The sequence below is a fragment of the Pipistrellus kuhlii genome, unplaced genomic scaffold (genome assembly GCF_014108245.1).
Source record: "Pipistrellus kuhlii isolate mPipKuh1 unplaced genomic scaffold, mPipKuh1.p scaffold_m20_p_18, whole genome shotgun sequence".
Lineage (NCBI taxonomy): Eukaryota > Metazoa > Chordata > Mammalia > Chiroptera > Vespertilionidae > Pipistrellus > Pipistrellus kuhlii.
Genome location: NW_023425493.1, coordinates 24,239,105 through 24,257,220, shown reverse-complemented (window position 1 = coordinate 24,257,220; position 18,116 = coordinate 24,239,105). Strand labels below are relative to the sequence as shown.

Sequence of the window (18,116 nt, the reverse complement as noted above, 5' to 3'; positions counted from 1 at the left end):
CCCAGATTGAGCGTTTGTGGTGACGTCCCAAAGCACGCTCTGACGATTTTACTTACATTGTCTGACTTAATCCTTCACACTTCCCGTTGATGCTTCCACATTTCAGGAAGCAGAGAGCTCAGCGAGGGTGGGAGTCGTTGGGAAGGCCTCTGGGGAGGAGGGGGCCTCCTGGGGAGTGAGAGACTGTGGGACTTGGGACATGCAGAGTAAAGGGAAGCAGGGCCAAGATGGAGAGTCAGGGAGAATGAAACCGGGGATCTCAGGGAAGGAATTCTGCTCCCATAAACCCAGCTGAGTGCTGCAGTGTTAATCAGCACCTACTACGTGTCAGCATTCAGTCCCAGCCCTGGGGGAGCTGGGTGATGTGACAGCAACAGTGATGGGTGCTCATCTGTAATACTATCAACAACAAAAAAGTATATTAAGCCCTGCCGGCTTGGTTTAGTAGTTGAGTGTCCACCTATGAACCAGAAGGGTCACAGTTCAATTCTTGGTCAGGACACATGCCCGGGTTGCGGGCTTAATCCACAGTGTGGGGCATGCAGGAGGCAGCTGATCAATGATGCTCTCTTCCATTGACGTTTCTTTCTCTCTCCATCTCCCTTTCTCTCTGAAATCAATAAGAACATATTTTAATTTAAAAAAACAACCCATGAGCCCTAACCGGTTTGGCTCAGTGGATAGAGCGTCGGCCTGCGGACTGCAGGGTCCCAGATTTGATTCTGGTCAAGGGCACATCCCCAGTGGGGGGAGGGTGTGTGTGTGCAAGAGGCAGCTGATGGATGATTCTTTCTCATCGATGTTTCTAACTCTCTATCCCTCTCTCTTCCTCTCTGTGAAAAATCAATAAAATATCTATATATTTTTTAAAATGAGGCCCTGCCTGGGGGCCAGCAGGCACTCAACAGGCACTCCTAGGCCAGGCGTCCTCACTCCTCCCCAGCGCTTGCATTGGGTCACTGGGGTTTTGTGAGTCTTTGGCTGCACTCCAGTGTCTCTGGGCCCAGGACGTGGGTCATGTGACACAACAGCAGTGGATACAAAGTTCAGTAGATGTCCCCAGAGATATCCATGAGCAAGCCAAGGAGGGCTCTGGGCTGTCTCACTGGACTGTTATAATGTGTTTTTGGTGTGTGTGTGTGTGTGTGTGTGTGTGTGTGTGTTTAATTTAAAAATATTTTCATTGATTTCAGAGAGGAAGGGATTGGGAGAGAGACAGAAACATCCATGATGAGAGACTCATTGATCTGCTGCCTCCGGCACGCCCCCTACTGGGGATTGAGCCTGCAACGCAGGCATGTGCCCTGACGGAGAACTACCCGGTTTTTAAACCTTTCACAATCTGCAGTGTGTTCGTTCAGCAAAACTTCGGTCAGCAAAAGTTCGTTCGTTCAGCACGTCAGATGAGGCTCGAGGCCAGAGTGTTGAGAAGGAAAGCAGCTGCAGGAAATCTGCACGGCAGAGGCGTTTCTCAAGCATTCAAAACCCTGCACAACAACGTGGTTTTTGGAGATGCGTGCAAAATATTGTTGAAAAACAAAATAATGACAACAATCACAGAGCACCGTGATTCTGTCTGGGGCGGAGGAGAGGCAAGGGGGCTGGAGTGGCACTCCTCTGTGTGTAATATAATTCTTTATTGATAAAGGACGTGAAGTATCAGAAAATAAATTCATAGGCGGGGGCATCTTAAGGGTCTGAAGAGTTCTAGGGTGGACCCAGACTTTCCTTACGTGGACCCAGGAAACGGAACCAGGGTGAGGGGTGGAGAGGATGGGGCCCAGAGGCCAGCCAGAGGAGACAGTTGTAAGACTTGCCTCGGGACAGAGCAGGTTGCCCCCGGGTGGAGGGAATGTGTTGTCACTGGAGCCCAGGCGGTGCCCGCTCCAGGCTGACTCCTTTTTGGAGCCGTCCGAGTGGCTTCTTCAATCCCGGACTCCAACAGTTTAGGAGTGAAGGACACATCTTGACCGCGGGGTCTGTCCCTCTCTGTCCTCCCCAGAGAGCTGCAGCCCCTGTCCTGAATCACTGCCAGAGGGTTCTTTGGGCCAAAACAGGAGGCCTGGGAATCAATTCCAGAAAGAACTTGCTTGCCTTGTGGGATCAAAGAGAAGTGGAGTGGGATGACGGGGAAGAAGAGGCAGTGTGCTCTCTCTCACCAGCCCCTCCCTGCCCTAGTAACAGTGGGACCCAGGACCGAGGCTGGGGCCAAGGGGGCAGACCCGTCTGCCCCAGCCTGGGCCATCGAAGGGCCTTTTATTGGCTGCGATGTCTCCAGGAGGCACTAGGTGGAGCCAGGACACCAGGACACCTCCACCTCACCAATGGGACTGGGGGGGTCAAGCTGTTTTCCTGCCGGGAGTCCCAGGTCCAGGGGGACCCACTAGGAGGGAATGTGAGGAGGATTCGAGGCAAGGAAAGTCTGAGGAGATTGGAAGAAGGGGATCTGTGTTGGGGAGGAGGGAAGGGGAGCCCAGGATAGCTGGGGGGAAGGGGTGGTAAATTTATCTTCTGAGCTGGTGGCATTAAAAATAACCAGAGCCCTGAGTAACCCAAGCTCCCGGCTTTCTATGTTGGGGTGGAGGCCATCCGTGGGGACTAGGAGAGCAGAGTGATGGGGAAGCAGAGGGTGGGACTACAGTGGTCCCCCTCCCCCCTCTCTCTCCTCCCTCCTGCCTGGGGCTAGTGCATCAGGGCCTGGGCCTGCGGGTGGGTGGGCTGGAGCGAGGGGGCCAGGAGGGGAGGAGGAGTGAGCGGGAGCCAGGCAGGAACAATGCTGGCCTCCAGCCAGGCGACAGGGGAGAGAGGAGGGAAGGGAGAGAATGAGGGGCGGAGAAAAGAACAAGAAAAGAAAGGTGACAGAGCTGGGGAAAGCGCCCCACCTGGTCCACACTCTCCTCCCCTTCCCGGTCCCTGAAGCCTCCTGAGGAAAGGGGCCTCTCTGTGGGCTCAGTCCTCCTGAGGACCTAACGCTGCAGCCGGAGCCAACGAGTTGGCCCTCAGCGAGGACTTCCCCGAGGAAGGGGAGGAGGGGACCATGGGAAGGTCGTGGCAGGGGGGTTCCCTCCTTCCCTGCTGAGTCCTCGGACTCTCGGGGCTGCAGAACATGCTCTTGCCCTGAGACAGGCTGCCAGACGGGATGACCTCACCCTCCTGTCTGTGTTCCTGCGGCTTGCTCCCTGGCTGGCTTCTGGGTCCAGCCCTGATGACGGGACAATTACAGGAAAGTTTCGCTGAAAGATTTAGCCTCTGTGCACAGCGATGAGGAAAGGGGCTGGCGCTGAGGCCGAGCAGCCGGACCGCAGAGGCTGGCGGTGGTGAGAGAGGGCCCCCGTGGACACGGGGTCCCACAGGGCTGGCCTAGCAGGCCCTGTCCCGGCTCTGGACGGAGGGCAGGTGTGGGGGCGACATGCCTGGCACATGACAGGAGCTCTGTGACTGGTGACTCTTTCCTCGCTGGACGGGAGGACGGATGGGGGCTCTGTGTCAGGGACTGCGCTGGCCCCGCCCCGCTCACCACAGTGTTCGGCACATAACCAGTGCTCCCTCAGTGTTCGTCAGGGGAATAAAAGCTGCCCCCCTGCCGAAGCCGGTGTGGCTCAGTGGATAGAGCATCGGCCTGCAGACTGAAAGGTCCCAGGTTTGATTCCGGTCAAGGGCATGTACCTTGGTTGCGGGCACATCCCCGGTAGCGGGTATGCAGGAGGCAGCAGATCGATGTTCCTCTCTCATCGATGTTTCTGACTATCGCTCTCCCCTCCTCTCTGTAAAAAGTCAATAAAATATATTTATATAAAAAAATTTTTTAAAAAAAAAGCTGCCCCTCTGCCCAGGGCCAGGTCCTGCCTTTATAGGCCCCTGAAGGCCGTGAGGACGCCGGTGCCCAGGGTGGCCAGGTAGGCAGTGACCCGGCCTTGGTTCTCCTTCTTCGTGGACTCACACAGCTGACGTGGGTGAGGGGCTAGGTGAAGGCTCTGGCAGGGGTGGGGGACGTCTGGCCCACAGGCCCCCACGTAAGGTCTGCGGAATCACGTGATCTGGCCCTGCCGAGGCACTAGGAGTGAGTTCATTAAATGTTTGACCAAATATAGCAGGCTAATTTTTAAGCGGATAATTCTGTACGGCCCAAGCATGATGTTATAAATATCCAGGTGGCCCCGGGCAGAAATAAGGTTCCCCACCCCCGCAAAGAATCTCCTTCCATGTTCCTCCCCGCTGGGGGCAGGCCCCCAGGCCTTAGGCCCCTGCTGAAACCTTAGTCCACATGTGTCAAACACAAGGCCCGCGGGCCAAATCCGTCCCGCCAGGCCTTGCAATGTGGCCCGCACCGCGCTGTCATCACTGCACTCCGCTGCGTTTCCATCACAGTGACAGTTTATAACTGTTCAGTAAACCATTCGGCCCGCGAGTTAGGCTAGATTTTAGATTTTGGCCCCTTCTCTGATTGAGTTCGACACCCCTACCTTAGCCCCTCATCCCCACCTGAACCTGGAGCGCCCGCACCTGTTCCGGCCTCAGAACGAGAGTCCAGTGGGGCCCAGGCTCGGCCCACTCCGGGCTGAGGGATGGAGCTGGCCGGTGGAGGAACTAACATTTCTCTCCACAGCGATGGATGGCGAACCTGCTGCCTTGCTGGGCTGGAGGGATCCAGCTGACAGTCATGTGACCGTGCCAGTTTGTGGGGAACTCAGGCAGCCCTGTCATGTCACTAGTGATTTCTCTGTCCCTGCCACCTCAGTGACCGCCCCCCAGGCAAGCCACGCCCTTTTGGGGCCTCAGTTTCCTCTGGAACGAAGGAGAGGGATAATCCCTGAGGGCTTTCTTTTTTTAAATATATTTTATTGATTTTTTTCAGAGAGGAAAGGAGAGGGATAGAGTTAGAAACATTGATGAGAAAGAATCATGGATCAGCTGCCTCTTGCACACCTTCTACTGGGGATGTGCCCGCAACCAAGGTACATGTCCTTGACCGGAATCGAACCTGGGACCCTTCAGTCCACAAGCTGATGTTCTATCCACTGAGCCAAGCCGGCTAGGACCTGAGGGCCCTTTCTCTGGGGACCCTGTCCTCGGGCCTCAGGGCTCCCATCCCTGGGATGGCCAGAGGGAGGCTCATCGCTGAGAACGGGCCAGGCCGCTCCAGCCGCGGTCACCTGCTCGTCACCCCTGCTCACTCCCAGGGGTGGAGGTAGGCCCTGAGGTCTGAGTCCTCCTCCTCTGGGCACCCCCAGGTCTCCCCTGATGGCTGCCAGGGTTGCCCTCCGTTCTGCCTTTGGACCTTCGCTGCTCCCTGCACGTGGCTGGGGCCCTGGCCGGCCCTGCGAGTGGCTGGGGGAGCCTGGCCAGCCCCACGGAGGTGGGGACGGGAACGAGGAGCAGCCTGAGTTTCTGGGCCACCGGGCAGGGGCAGAGGTCAGGCAGCCGCAGGGAAGCAGAAGAATGGAGGAGCTGGCCTTTCAAAGTCCCTTCGCATCCGTCCGAGGGGCCGGTGCCCGCGGCTCAGGGGGATGGGAAAGGGACCAGAATGCCCTGGGAAATGAATGATGGCTCCAGAGGAGTCCATAGACTGGGGTTAAGTGGGGTCAGCCCTGAGTTCCCCTCCCCCTTCAGTGGGAGCCGCAGTCAGAGCGCTGCGGGGAGCCAGGGGCAGGCTGGGAGGGCAGAGGGGGCAGGCCGTGCAGACCCATGGAAAGCCGAGGGACGGACATCACCTCTGAGAACGAATCCTCCGGTGGGAATGGGCTGGGCCAGGGGCTCGGAGGGCCCAGTGTCCCTGGAAGAGAAGAGGGGCTTGGAGACTTCCGGGGACTGGAGCTCCTCAGGGCCCCTCTGGAAGATCCAAGGCCCTCGGAGGCAGGGGAGGGAGGCGGGGGACCAAGGCCACCGCAAGGGGTGTGCCAGGGGCGGAGGAAGTGGTGCTGACAGGGGAGAGACTGAGGAAGGAGAAGGCCTCGGTGGGTCTCCAGGAAGGGCCCTGGCAGCCGGGGTAGGGGCGGGGGTGCTGCTGGCCTGCCAGGTTTCTGCCACCGCCTGGGAAGAGCCCAGCCCAGAGATCCTTATCCAGGGCAGAAACAGAACTGGTTTCTCGACTGGCAGCTGGCAGTGCCAAGGGGCCGGGGGCAGGAAGGAGCCAAGAGGTCAGGGCAGTGGCAGGCCTGAAGGAGAGGGGGAGGACCCCCAGGGGACCCTGACCAGCACTCAGACCATAGTCTCTGTGGCCACTGCTGGGGCCACCGGAGGCGCTGTGTTGGAGTCTTAGTTGCACATGACTGATTCGCTTTCCTGATTGATTGATTTTAGAGAGAGGACGAGAGAGAGATTTGTTGTTCCATCCACTATGCTTTCATTGGTTGATTCTTACATGTGCCCTGACTGGGGATCAAACCCACAACTCTGGCCCATTGGGAGGATGCTCTGATTCACTCTCTATACGGACTAAGTGACTGCCCCCCCCCCCCCCCAGGTCCCTCCAGTCCCTCCACGCTGTCCCCCATCTTTCTCAGGTATGGCCGGCCCAGCCAGGAGAAATACCTGGTTGGACTCCGCTCCTCCGCTCCTCCCCTCCTCCCCATTCCCCCCTGAGGCTCTCCCCATCCCCCACTAACTCTGGGAGGCTGCAGAGGTCACCGCGGGGAGGGAAATGGAGGCCAATGAGAGGTGGGGGACCCTGGAGGACCCTTTCACCGCCGCCAGTCCCTCCCCCTCCCACCACAAAGGGCCTGGCGGTCCCATCCATCTTGTGCCTGTGGAGGTCCTCGGGCAGCCTTTTGTAGGGACCTGGGGTCAGAGGGCCTGATGGGCAGACCCCCTCTCCTCTGACCCCACACTCCTGGGGCCCTTTCTTCCCCCTCCTCCACTCCTCTCTGGTCTGGGTCTCCTCCCCCTCCCTCCCTCTCTCTCCTCCTTCTCCTTCCCCATCACTCCCTCTCTCTCGCCCTGTCTCTGCCCAGATTTCTGCCCGGCCCTCCCATGTGGGTCCCTGTGACTTGACTCTCGGGCCACACGGAGGCATGGAATTGCCCGTGGGTTCTGGGAGCTTCACAGCCCTCTGGGCTCCGGGCTCCCCCCAGGCTTTCCCTCCTCAGGTCTCAGCTACGCCCTGAATTTCTGGGGTTTTGTTTGTTTGTTTTCCGGATACACCTTTAAATTTAATGTTGCTTGAATTTCACAAAAGAAAAAGAGAAGTCGATGGAATGGCTGAATTCATATCACTATTTCCTCTAGACAAGAGATACTTCCCCTACAATATCCCTTCCAGATTAAAAACAAACAAACAAAACAAAAACCGAGAACCTTAAAGATTGTGAAGTCATGATTTTTCCCGAGGACATGTTTTCTTCTGTTTGTGTGGACTGACTGCTCGCGGTGAAGGGTGAGTTCGTTGGCCCAGCCACACGGGCATGGACGCGCAGTTCTGAAGATGCGGAAGCCCTTCTGTACCAGTTAGAATGTCAGCCCCTGGACTCTCCCCAGGGCTCCCTCTCTCCCCTGGCCCCCCCATCCCACCGCCAGGACCAACCCCAACCCCCCTCTCCCCGGACCCTGAGCTACAGGGGAGAGGGGACTCTGGTGCCCTCTCCCAGCGCCTTCGTTCCCCTCTGTTGTGTGTCATGGCCACCAGGCGAGGCTTTGTTTGCAGAGAGCACTCAGTGTGCAAACCCTCTGAAGTCCCTGCTCACTCAGCCCTCGGCTTTAAAATGCATGGTCCTGGGTTTGGGAGAATGGAGGCCTTTCTCCCAGTTCTCCCAAACACACGGAGCTCCTGATGAAGCCAAGTGCACGTCTGCATCCTGGTGTGATGGCCTTGCCTCCAAACGGACAACAGACACAGGCCCGTGGGTACCGAGAGGACCCCTGAGCCGGCTCCCAGTGGGAGGAGGCAGGGGTGCTGGAGCCCAGGCTCAAGCGGAGGCGGCAGGAAGGGAGCGGCTTTGCTCCGTGCCCAGGCCTTGCCAGGTGCTCACGGCCCAGGTCCCCTCCAAGCCCATGAGAGGTGTTTCTGTGCTCCTCTCCCTCCCTCCCTCCCTCCTTCCTTCCGGATTTGCTGAGCACCTGTCTGTGCCAGGCGCTGGGGCACAAAGGCAAAGCCAGCATCCCAAGACCTCACCGCCCCGCGCCACGCGAGAGCATCTTCACGAAAACACTGTGGCCGCGGTGGGTGCAGGACGCAGGGCAGCCCCAAGGACTCGGGGAAGAGTCTCCAGTGGAGTGAAAGCCGCGGGACCTGAAGGCTGAGGAAGGGCATCCCAGGCGGAGGGAACCGCATGCGCGAAGGCAGGAGGCAGGGAAGAGCCTGCCTGGCCTGGGATCTGTGGGTCCAGGGAATCTGCTGGGTGAGGTTGGGGTCCCAGAACCCACTCCCTGGACCCTCTGCCTTCTGACCTCCTTTGCTCCCGGTTAGAAGAGGCCGTGGCCCAGCCGCACAAACAGGTGCTTTGACAATGGAGAGAGGGAGTGAGGAAGGAGGGGCCAGCTGCTGTGTGTGTGTTTCGGGATTGCTTCCCAGAAACCTGCCCCTCCACCTCCACCGACACCATGGCAACCGGGAGGCAGCTGGGAAGCCACCTGTGAGCAGGGCTGGGTTGAGGGGGAGGAGGGCTGGGGGTAGGGACCTCTGCTCCCCCTCTCTGAGCCTCAGTCTTCAAATCTAGAATATGGGCACAGCAACCCAGTTGTGGGCTCCTGTCAACCCAGATGCTCCAGGAAGCCCAGGCCCAGGCCCCAGCTGGACTCCTTGGGGGAAGGCCTGGGAGGTGAGGGCGGGGCTGGGGAGCGCCCTGCCTCATCCTGCAGCTGGGGGCTGGGCTGGGCAGCAGGGAGCCCCTGAGCCTCTTGGCCTGGTGTGCCCACTGCACTGTCACTGCGGAGGAGCCCAGGGAGGAGACAGGGCGGAGACACAGACAGGGATGGATCCCCCTGGGAGCCTGCAGTGAGAGATCTAGGGGTCTCCCCTGCTGGGGCACAGGGCTCAGCTGTCCCCAAAACCTGGCCAAAGCCTCCAAAGAGGGGCAAGGAGGCTTCTATTTCCTGAGGCTGCTGCTCCGATGGCTGCAGACCGGCCTACACCAACAGGAACACGTGCTCTCCCCGTCTGGGGCCAGAGTCTGAAATCAGGGCGCCTGGGGGCTGTGCTCTCTGGAGGACTCCTGGGCCGGGTCCTTCCTGCCTCCTCAGCTTCTGGGGGCTCCTGCACACACCCCTTCAATCTTCACGCGGCCCCTCCTCCGTCCTCGCCTGTGACCACGTGGCCTCTTGGTTTTGATGTCACCAGGCCTTCCTCTGCCTGAGCTCCACGCTCCTGCGACCAGGGAGCGTGTGCTTCGGAGGCACCTGCTTCCCTCAGGTTGTGGCACAGATGCTCCCAGTGCCTGCTGGTGCCCCTGCCGTGTTTGTCAACCCCAACCCCGGGGCAGAATCACACACGCCCCCTCCCTCGCCTTTGCCTTCCTGGCCTGGGCCTCCGTGGCCTGGGCATCTCTGCTGCCTGAGCCCTGTCCCCCTCCAGGGGTTGGGTTCTGAGAAGCTGGGACCTTCGAGAAGATTGCCCGTGGACTCGCACAGGATGTGCGGGATGTGGGCAGGGGCTAGGGCCGCTTGTGCATTTCCTTAGGAAGGAGCTGCTGAGTAACGAAGACCGGGAAGCAGAAGAGCCCAGGAAGGGGCTGGGGGTGAGGAGGGAGGCTGGAGGGACTTTTTCTTCCTTTTTTGAATCCTCACCTGAGGACGTGTTTATTAACTTCTTTTAGAGAAACATCAATGAGAGAAACATCCATCCGTTGCCTCCCCGTATGCACCCTGACTGGGGATGGAACCCTCGACCTTTCTGGTGACATTCAGATCCACTGAGCCACCCGGCCCCGGGGCTGGAGGGACTTTCTCAAGGGCTGGGCCAGGCTGGATCCGATGGGTGAGGCGCCCCTCCCTGATCCAATCTGTGGGTTCAGGACAGTGATTTCCTTGTCATCTCAGGCTTCCGGGCAAGGAGGAACCGGAGAAGCAGAGCCAAGGGGAAAGGCCCTGCCTACAGGGAACCCCCCACCCCCCTCTGATGGGGGAGACCCAGCCCTGCCCTCTGGGATCTCCTGAGAAACAGAAACCTGCCTCTTCTCTCTGCCTTTCTCAACGTCTTGGTCCCAGAAAGAGACAAACTAGGCAGAGAAATGAGCAGGTGCTCGGAGCAGCCTGGAGACAGTTCCAGCCAGGATCTGGCCAGGGGCCTGAAGAAAGGTCTCTCAGGATGGGGACGGAGTCAGCGAAGGTGGGAAGGACAGGCTGGGAGCCAGCACTCTGGGTGGATGTCAGACAGAGCTGGAGTCAGGGTGGGTGAGAAGAGAGGAGGTGAGGAAGAGAGGAAGCAGGGGCCCAGGCCCAGGAGTTCGGGTTCTTCTGGATTACAGCAAACAGAAAAACTCGCACCTAGAAAGCCCGGCCTGATTTATTTTTCCCATTTCCGAAAATACTACCACTCCCCTTGACAGAAGCCCAGGGCCACCTTCACACCTCCCTCCTCCCTCACTCCCCTCCCCTCCTGTCTGTCCTTATCACTGAGGCTGCACCCTTCACCTCTGCGCCCCCAACCCCTGCTGAGCCTCTCACCAGCCTCCTGCCTCTTAAAAACACAAATGTAGACTCTCTCTCCCACTGTTTTTTTGGGGGAGACAACCTAATTTTTGGAGGCTATGCTTTGGCAAAACAAAACAAACAAACAAAAACCCACAAATGGGATGCCCCCTCCCCTTTAAAAGCCTTGCTGTGGCTTCTCATTGCTCTTAGAATAAAATAAGAAATTCTGTGGCCCCCAGGTCAGTCCAGCCCCTGACAGCCCCAGGCACCCTGCATCTCTCACAGGACCTGGGACAGCCCCACCCTGTCCTCAGGGCCGTTACCTGCTGTGCCTGTGCCTAGAGCATCTTTTCCTCTGCTGTCCCACCAGTTGCTGAGGGTCCCCCTCCCCAGACACTTGTCCTTCAAAACACCTGCTCCCCTTCCTCCATCTCCACCCAGCCCAGCATGCTCGGTCCCCCTTTCTCCTTCATAGAACCTGCACAATATATTGAGTACAATTATTATTATTTTTTAAATATATTTTATTGAGTTTTTACAGAGAAGAAGAGAGATGAATAGAGTCAGAAACATCGATTGGTTGCCTCTTTCAAATCCCCTACTGGGGATGTGCCCACAACCAAGGTACATTCCTTGACTGGAATCAAACCCGGGACCCTTCAGTCCATAGACCGACGCTCTACCCACTGAGCCAAACTGGTTTCAGCACAATAGACAATTGTTTATTGGTGCATTTATTTTTTAATTGTCTATCTTTGCCCATTGAAGGTCTGTTTCCCTCTTACTGGCTGCATGAGGGCAGAGATCTTGTCCCTTTTTTCATATCTGTGTTCCCAGCACCTGGCAGGTACTAGCTCCTAGGAGGCACACAGGAAGTGATCGTTGGAGGAATAAATGGAAGGACCCCTCACCTCCCCCACCCCACATTCTGAGGGGACTCTGTCTCCCCACCTTCCTGGCCCTTACCCTCTGCCCTCAGTTGCAGTATGTGGCCTCCCCTAGGCCCTGGCCCCAGGGCAGCTAGTCTTGCAGGGAGAGGAAGCTCACCTGCTGACACAGAGGCTGTGAAGCTTGCCCACTGGCAGCAGCACGGAGGCAGGGAGAGGCCACTTCAGGCGGTGCGAAGAGCTGAGGCTCAGAGCAACTAACCCATCTGAGGTCACACAAATAGCAAGTGGCAGAACCAGGATCCAAAACTCTTTTATTGCAACACCTGTGCTCATTTCCCTTTCTCGTGCCACGATAAAGGAAAGACAGGAAAGCCAGTTAGAAGCTCCTGCCGAATGGAACCTGGTGAGTGGGGACAAGGTCTGGCCCAGGGCAGTGGCCTGGGAAGGAGGGCAGGCATTTGAGATCAGGTTGGAATTTGGGAAGTTACGTACTTGAGTGTGAAGGTTCAAGAAGATGGGTGGGAGAAGGATCCGAGGGGCCTGGGAGAGCTAGGAGCCAGGGCAGAAGGGGGATGTGAGAGATCTCAAGGCAGAGATCTGCGTGTCTCAGACAGAGACCAGGGCAGGAGCAAGGCCAGCCTGGGGGCATTGATGAGCTCATTGGGAATATGTGGGAGGCCAAGGCCAAGGCCAGGCCTGGGGTCGCCCACAGACTGAGGTTGGAGGAGAGAGAAGGAACAATTGGAGGAGGAGGAGGAGGAAGCTGGGTCCCTTTGTGGAAAGGGTGGGAGGAGATAGGCATCAGCTTCTCAGGGTCAAGCGCCCTCTGAGAGGTCAGGGGGATGAGGCCCTGGTGACCTTGGAAGTCGGGGGGAGGGGGGGGCGGACCAAGGAGGTTGGAGGAGGGGAAGTGGCGGTGATGCACGTAGATTCAGCAGCAAACGAAGGGGTGGTGGTGAGAATAATGAAGGGAAGGATCATAACTCATATCCCTGCTACTGAAACCTCAGCTCCCACACATCTCCTTCACAATGAGCCAGAGACAGGTTGTATTTTTTTTTTTTAACATTTTAATAAAATTAACCAATAAATATTCTATACTGTATAGGCTACAGGGACAAAGAAGAAGCCAGAGGGCTGTCTTTCCCTCTCAGGCCCTCAGGTCCCCTCACGGAAAGAGATGGTTCTGGGCTGGTCTGGGGCTGGGACTGCCTATTTGGGGGGTGAGGGGAGTGATTCCAAAGTGGGTGATCTGGGCCCCTGCAATCCATCCCTCTTTGTTGGTATAGGGGAGAGGAGAAGGGGCAAAAAGAAAAAAGCAAAAAAAAAAAAAAAAAAAAAAAGCAGAGCCTCTGAAGGAGGCATCCCCGGGAGTGTCATGGGTGAGGGGAGAGCTAGCCTAGAAGGAAGGGGGAGGGAGGCCCACAGGGCAGGGAAGCAGGAGCGTGGGCCGGGGAGGGGCTGGGGCATCTGTCAGACCCACAGCCACTCACTCTCGGACGTAGACCCTGGTGCACACAACGTCGTCTGCCGTCATGGTCTGGAAGGAGGACAGAAGGAGGACAGAGGTCATTGTTAGCCCGGGAGGCCCTGGCCCTGTGGCTTGGGAAGAGGAGGAGGTTGAACAAAGGGACTCTGTCTCTAGGCCCAAACCTGCGTCTTGGTTCAGGACCAACAGACAGAAGCTGGTCCCCAAATGCCTGGGCATCGCCGGAGGGGAGATGGCACCAGAGCCTGAGGGGTCTGCCCTATAGCCTCATCCGAGGCCAGGGAGCGCCCCTGGAGAGCCGCTGGCACCTCAGTGAAGGCCATTGTTCCGCTCAGAGGGGGCGCCATTCCTCATTTGCGGGAGGGCACTGCGTGGACAGGGACAGCTTGCTCACCCCCCAGCAGCCCCAGTAGGACTCTCCTCGGACCCCTGCACCCCGGAGTGCCCCAGAACATCCCCCGAGGTGGCAGAACGCTTAGGCTTCGCTGGGAGGAGGCCGGACTCACCAGGATCAGCTCCCCATCGTTGGTCAGCTCTCTGGTCCAGGAGGTCTTGGGACCCTCTCCCTTCAAAAGCCTCTGCTCACAGACCATCTTGTTCTCGCTTTCCCATTTCACCAGGCTCTGCAGGGGAGGCGTGGCCAAGTGAGCCGCGCCCCCATGGGGGGGCGGGCAGGTAGCAAGAGAGATGGGAGATGTACCCCTTTCCACCCACCACCGCTACCGAGGACTCCTCCATTAGAAAGAGAAGGGGGTCCAGGAGGGGCAGGGCAATGGAAGCCATGATCCTGAGGGTCTCACCTTGCACGGCCTCCCGTCCACGGTCTGCTCCTCAAACTCCTCTCCGACCTTGAAGTTGATCTCCGTGGTGCGCACGGTGGTGGAGGTCTTGATGTAGAAAGTGTCTCCCTCCTGCTTGATCTCCACCGCGGGCTTGGATGCGGCCGCCACGGCGATCTTCCTCAGCATCACGTTCACCCCTGAGAGGAGAGACAGGCTCGCCTTTTGGGGTCCTCCAGGCAGCCCTGTGTTACACCCTCCCCGTGAGACAGCCGGAGCAGTCTGGCTAGTTTCCAAGAAAGTTCGTGAAGGACAGGGCGGGTTTAGAGAGGAGGGCAGAGAGGCGGTGCCTGCCCTTAAGGATCCTGGTCCTAGGAGCCACCCGCCTGGGAGGGTCAGCAGTCCTAGGTTAGCCCCCCACTCGCCCCTCCCTCCCCCTCCCCCTGACTCAGCTCAGGGGCACGTTTCCCCTTCCCCTCACCCAGCAGGCATCCTGCTATGGCTCTGTCCACCTCACTTGTTGGCTCTTTGTCTACTCTACTGGAGACCCTCTGTGCCCTCCCCGCTGCCCATGTGCAGGACACACCCTCCCAGGCCAGGCCTCCCCACTGTTTTGTTTGTTTGTTTTTTATAAATATATTTTATTGATTTTTTACAGAGAGGAAGGGAGAGGGAGAGAGAGTTAGAAACATCGATGAGAATCATCTATCAGCTGCGTCTTGCACACCCCCTACTGGGGATGTGCCTGCAACCAAGGTACATGCCCTTGATGGGAATCGAACCCAGGACCTTTCAGTCTGCAGGCTGACGCTCTACTCACTGAGCCAAACCGGTTTCGGCCCTCCCCACTTTGTACTGGAGGTGGGGACCTACTTCCCTCCCTGTGCTACCCCCTCCCCTGTCTGGTGCCTTCATTTGCCCACTCTCTGTCCCTCCCCAGCATGAGAGGGGGCAGGGACTCCCAGCAGGAGAAGCGGTGGCCACAGCTGGGGAGCTCAAGGCTCTGGAGTGAGACCCATTAGGCCTGATTTCCACCTGGTGCAGCCGCCCTGTGGGCTGGGTGACCCTAGGCCAATGGCTTAACTCATCTGAGCCTCAGATTGCTCAACCGTACAGCAGAGACAATAGCTTCTTCCAAAGCCTGGCAGGTGGGATGAGGTGGGTGTGTTTGGGACTTAGCACCCAGCACCAGGCACACCTTTGCGTTTTTAAGGAACAGTAGCTAGTCTTGCTGCTGCTGCTGGTACTTGTACTGATAAAAGAAAGGCAAGGAAGCAGCTGGGGCGCAGGCATTCTCTGCACCAGACTCTGCTCACCTGCCCTCCTGGGAGCTCCCCCGCCTGCCCTTCGCCCTTCCCGGGACAGAAAGGGGCACTGCCCTCCCCTCCCCTGATGTGTCCCCGACTCCAGGATCTCCCTTCTCACCTCAGTGGTAAGTGCTTCTCACTCAGAGTCCCGTGCCTGTCTGCATATCCTTTCCCAGACCGGACCCCTGCTCTCTGCTCCCCCTTCATAAAGAGGGGTGGGGGAGCCAGGAGAGAGCACCCCCTGACAGAAGAGAAGCAGGCCGGGAGGCACCTCACACCACTCTGCCTGGCCAGCCTCCTGCCCTGAGCGGAAGCCCTCAGAGAAGCAATGGGTGGGGAGGAGGGGGCCAAGCTGGGCTGGGCCAGGTGAGCGGGATTCCCCTGCCCCTGATCCGGCCCAAACTCCCTTCCCTCCTCTAGGCCTGGGTTCCGAGACAAACGATCCTCTTCCCCCTGGCACCACGGCACACCCTCAGGCTGGGGAGAAGTGGCGGAGGCCCCAGGTCCAGCTGCCTGGGGAGAGGAGGCACGTCCCACTCCATCGTCCTGCACTGAGGCCACTGCACTCTTTTGCGGCCTGGGAAGTCCATCCTGGTCTCGAACACCCCTTTCCTGTTACAGGAGCAGAGCCTCCTCCGTGCCATGGCCATCGCACTGCAGGGACAGTTATCCTCCAGGCCCCTGAGCATCCCTCCCAGGAGAGGGACCCTGATGAGGGCGAAGGAGGGCGAGAAGAGACTGAGGCTCCTGTGGAGGCAGGGCTGCTGGGTTCAGGGGAGCCGCCCCTCCAGCCTGCCTCTGCTGCCGGTGGAGCTGACTCAGGACCGTGTTAATGGGTCTGTTTTCAATCTGTCTCCCAGCAGGACCCGAGGAGGGCACGTGGCTCTGAGACACCCTGCAGGGAGGACAAACAGACGAAGGTAGACAGACAACGGGGTTGGGCTCTGGGTCTCATTCTCCACCAGCGGGGTCCTGGGGGTGCCTCATCCACTGGGGAGAGCAGCCAAATCCGGAGCTGGGGAGGGGAAGTGTCCTATCCTTTTGGTCTTTCATGGCAGCGAGGGCAAATCAAGAAAGACTGACATGACTGGAACCCTGTGGTTAGACTGCAAGAAGAACCGACACCAAGGAATGCTGGAAATCCCTGCTTTTCCGATAACGTTCTGCACCCTTTTGAATCCTAGGTTCAGATTCACCCCTACAGCTCCTGGCCCCACACCAGGTGCCCCTCCCCACCCAGCCCAACTGGGTTTTCTCTGTTCCGTCCTGAAATGGGTGGCTCCAGGGCTCCCCCCACCCCCGTGGCTCCCCGTTGCTTAAGGAATCTCCATCTCTTCCCAGAGCCCCCGCCCCCTCCAGCCATTTCCTAAGGTTCACCCCTTCCCCAGACAGAGGGCACACAGAGCTGGGCAGGGCCCTCTGCGGGCACAGCTTTCCCTGCCTTTGGCCAGCACCACGGGCTGGGCTGGAGGGTATCCAGGGAGAAGGGAGAGGAGCGCACGGAGTGGGGAAAGTGGAGGGGGGGGGGGCGTTCCACACAAAGCCATTTCTTGAAATCGAAGAAAGTGATAATTATCTAGAGCAATTTTAGGTTTCTGGAACTCGCTGTAGGAAAATACTTGTCTCACAGATGGGGTGAGGAGGGAGCAGAGTGGGGAAAGTGCTGAGGGGGAAGGAGGGGGACTGAGGGGGAGAGGGGGCGCTGGGCTGGCGATCACCTGGTGGGCGGAGAGCAGCACGCGGGAAGGAACTTGCCGGCTGGGTTACCAGAGGGGACGAGGAGAGGCCAGAATGTCTCCGAGGGGCTGAGGGGCGGGGATGGGGCGGGGGGGTAGGGGCCCCGGATCCCTGCCTGGATGCAGGGTTCGCAGCCTCTGGACTGGAGAGCCCCTCTTCCCCACCCAAAGGGACACCCACCTCGCGCTTCTGGTTTCTGCTTGATTCACGGGCTGAGTCACTGCGGGAGCCGGCACCGGTGGGCGCCCCGCCAGGGGAAGCAGGGTTTAGGTGTCCCGGCCCAGCACCCCGGGACCCAGCACCCCGGGACCCAGCACCCCGGGACCCAGCGGGAAGGCCCCTTTTTCGGGAGGATGCAGAGGGACTTAGCCTCCTAAGTCCTGATTCTACCCCCCTTCCTTTCTTACTCTCACCTCCGAAGACTCCCTCACCCCCTCTCCTCTCCCAGGCCCTTGAAAAATCTCCTTACCCAGCACTTTGAGCAAATCCTCGAAGTTTTCGGATCGGACGATCTTCCAGTTGCCGGAGAAGTTGGGCATGGTGGCGGCGCTGGCTCCTCGGCCCGAGCACTGGACGGCGAGTCCCTGCGTCTAAGGAGAGGTGGCCGCCGCCGCCTGGGCCGGACCGGAGGCGCGGGGGCAGGACGCGTCCCAGGGCAACCCGGAGCTGGCCGGGGCGCGCGGCCGCCTTTATAGCCGGAGCGGCCCGCCCCTGCGCCCGGAAAAAAAACCCGGGGTGGCCCCTCCCCCGCCCCGCCCCCCGCCCCACCTGGGGGGCCCCGAGCCCGGGCCCCGCAGCTCAGCCCCCCGCCCCCAGCCTCCCGCCGCCCCGCGGGCCCCGGGGGCGGGCCCAGGGTTTGTCGGGACCGAGGTCGCCTGCCCCGCGCCCTCGGTGGGACGGGGGAGCGGACGGGGGACGGGGAGCGGGGACTGGGATTGGCCTCTCCGCCGGGGGGGGGGGGGGGGGTGAGGGGCGTGGGGCGCAGATGCTCCGGTCTCAGGTCCTGCAGTCCGAACCCCAGGGTCCTGTCTGGCGGGTCCCCCAGGTCTCCCCAGCTCCTCGGGCTCGGAACCTGGAGGCATCCCGGCGGGCGATCCCGGCGGGCGAGCGGGAGCCGGAGGAGGGAAGGCGCGCCCCCGCTCGGCTCCAGGGAAGCCCTAGTGGGCCCCCCAGGGACCCCTCCGAGCTCAGAGACCCGCTAGGGGGCCCCCCGGGGGGTCTGGGTAGGCTCTTCCCTGAGGCAACGACGCCCCCTGCTGGGAGGATTCGCAGGGGCCGGGAGCGGGCAGCACCCCCTGCGGCTGCCTCCCCCCGCCCTGGGTTTGGGGCTCCGGTGCCCTCGGGGGACGGG

General features: G+C 59.5%; 1 protein-coding gene across 1 annotated transcript; it reads right to left on the bottom strand.

The window, feature by feature from the left end:
• Nucleotides 1-12,523: 12,523 nt before the first annotated feature.
• CRABP2 (cellular retinoic acid binding protein 2) lies at nucleotides 12,524-17,447 on the bottom strand. Its single transcript, XM_036442698.2, has 4 exons — nucleotides 17,235-17,447; nucleotides 13,743-13,921; nucleotides 13,449-13,565; nucleotides 12,524-12,993 (listed from the first exon to the last, which is right to left on the bottom strand). Exons 1-4 carry the CDS (start codon nucleotides 17,302-17,304, stop codon nucleotides 12,943-12,945), a joined length of 417 nt encoding a protein of 138 aa, XP_036298591.1. The 5' UTR covers nucleotides 17,305-17,447; the 3' UTR covers nucleotides 12,524-12,942.
• Between the last annotated feature and the right edge of the window lie 669 nt (nucleotides 17,448-18,116).

Bases quoted from the DNA above. Each gene is read 5' to 3' on its own strand.
- CRABP2 (XM_036442698.2), bottom strand. From the start codon at position 17,304: ATGCCCAACTTCTCCGGCAACTGGAAGATCGTCCGATCCGAAAACTTC. The intron at 13,566-13,742 runs GTGAGACCCTCA...CCTCCCCTGCAG, and splicing joins TGGACGGGAGGCCGTGCAAG to AGCCTGGTGAAATGGGAAAG. The intron at 12,994-13,448 runs GTGAGTCCGGCC...TCCTCCTTCCAG, and splicing joins ACGATGGGGAGCTGATCCTG to ACCATGACGGCAGACGACGT.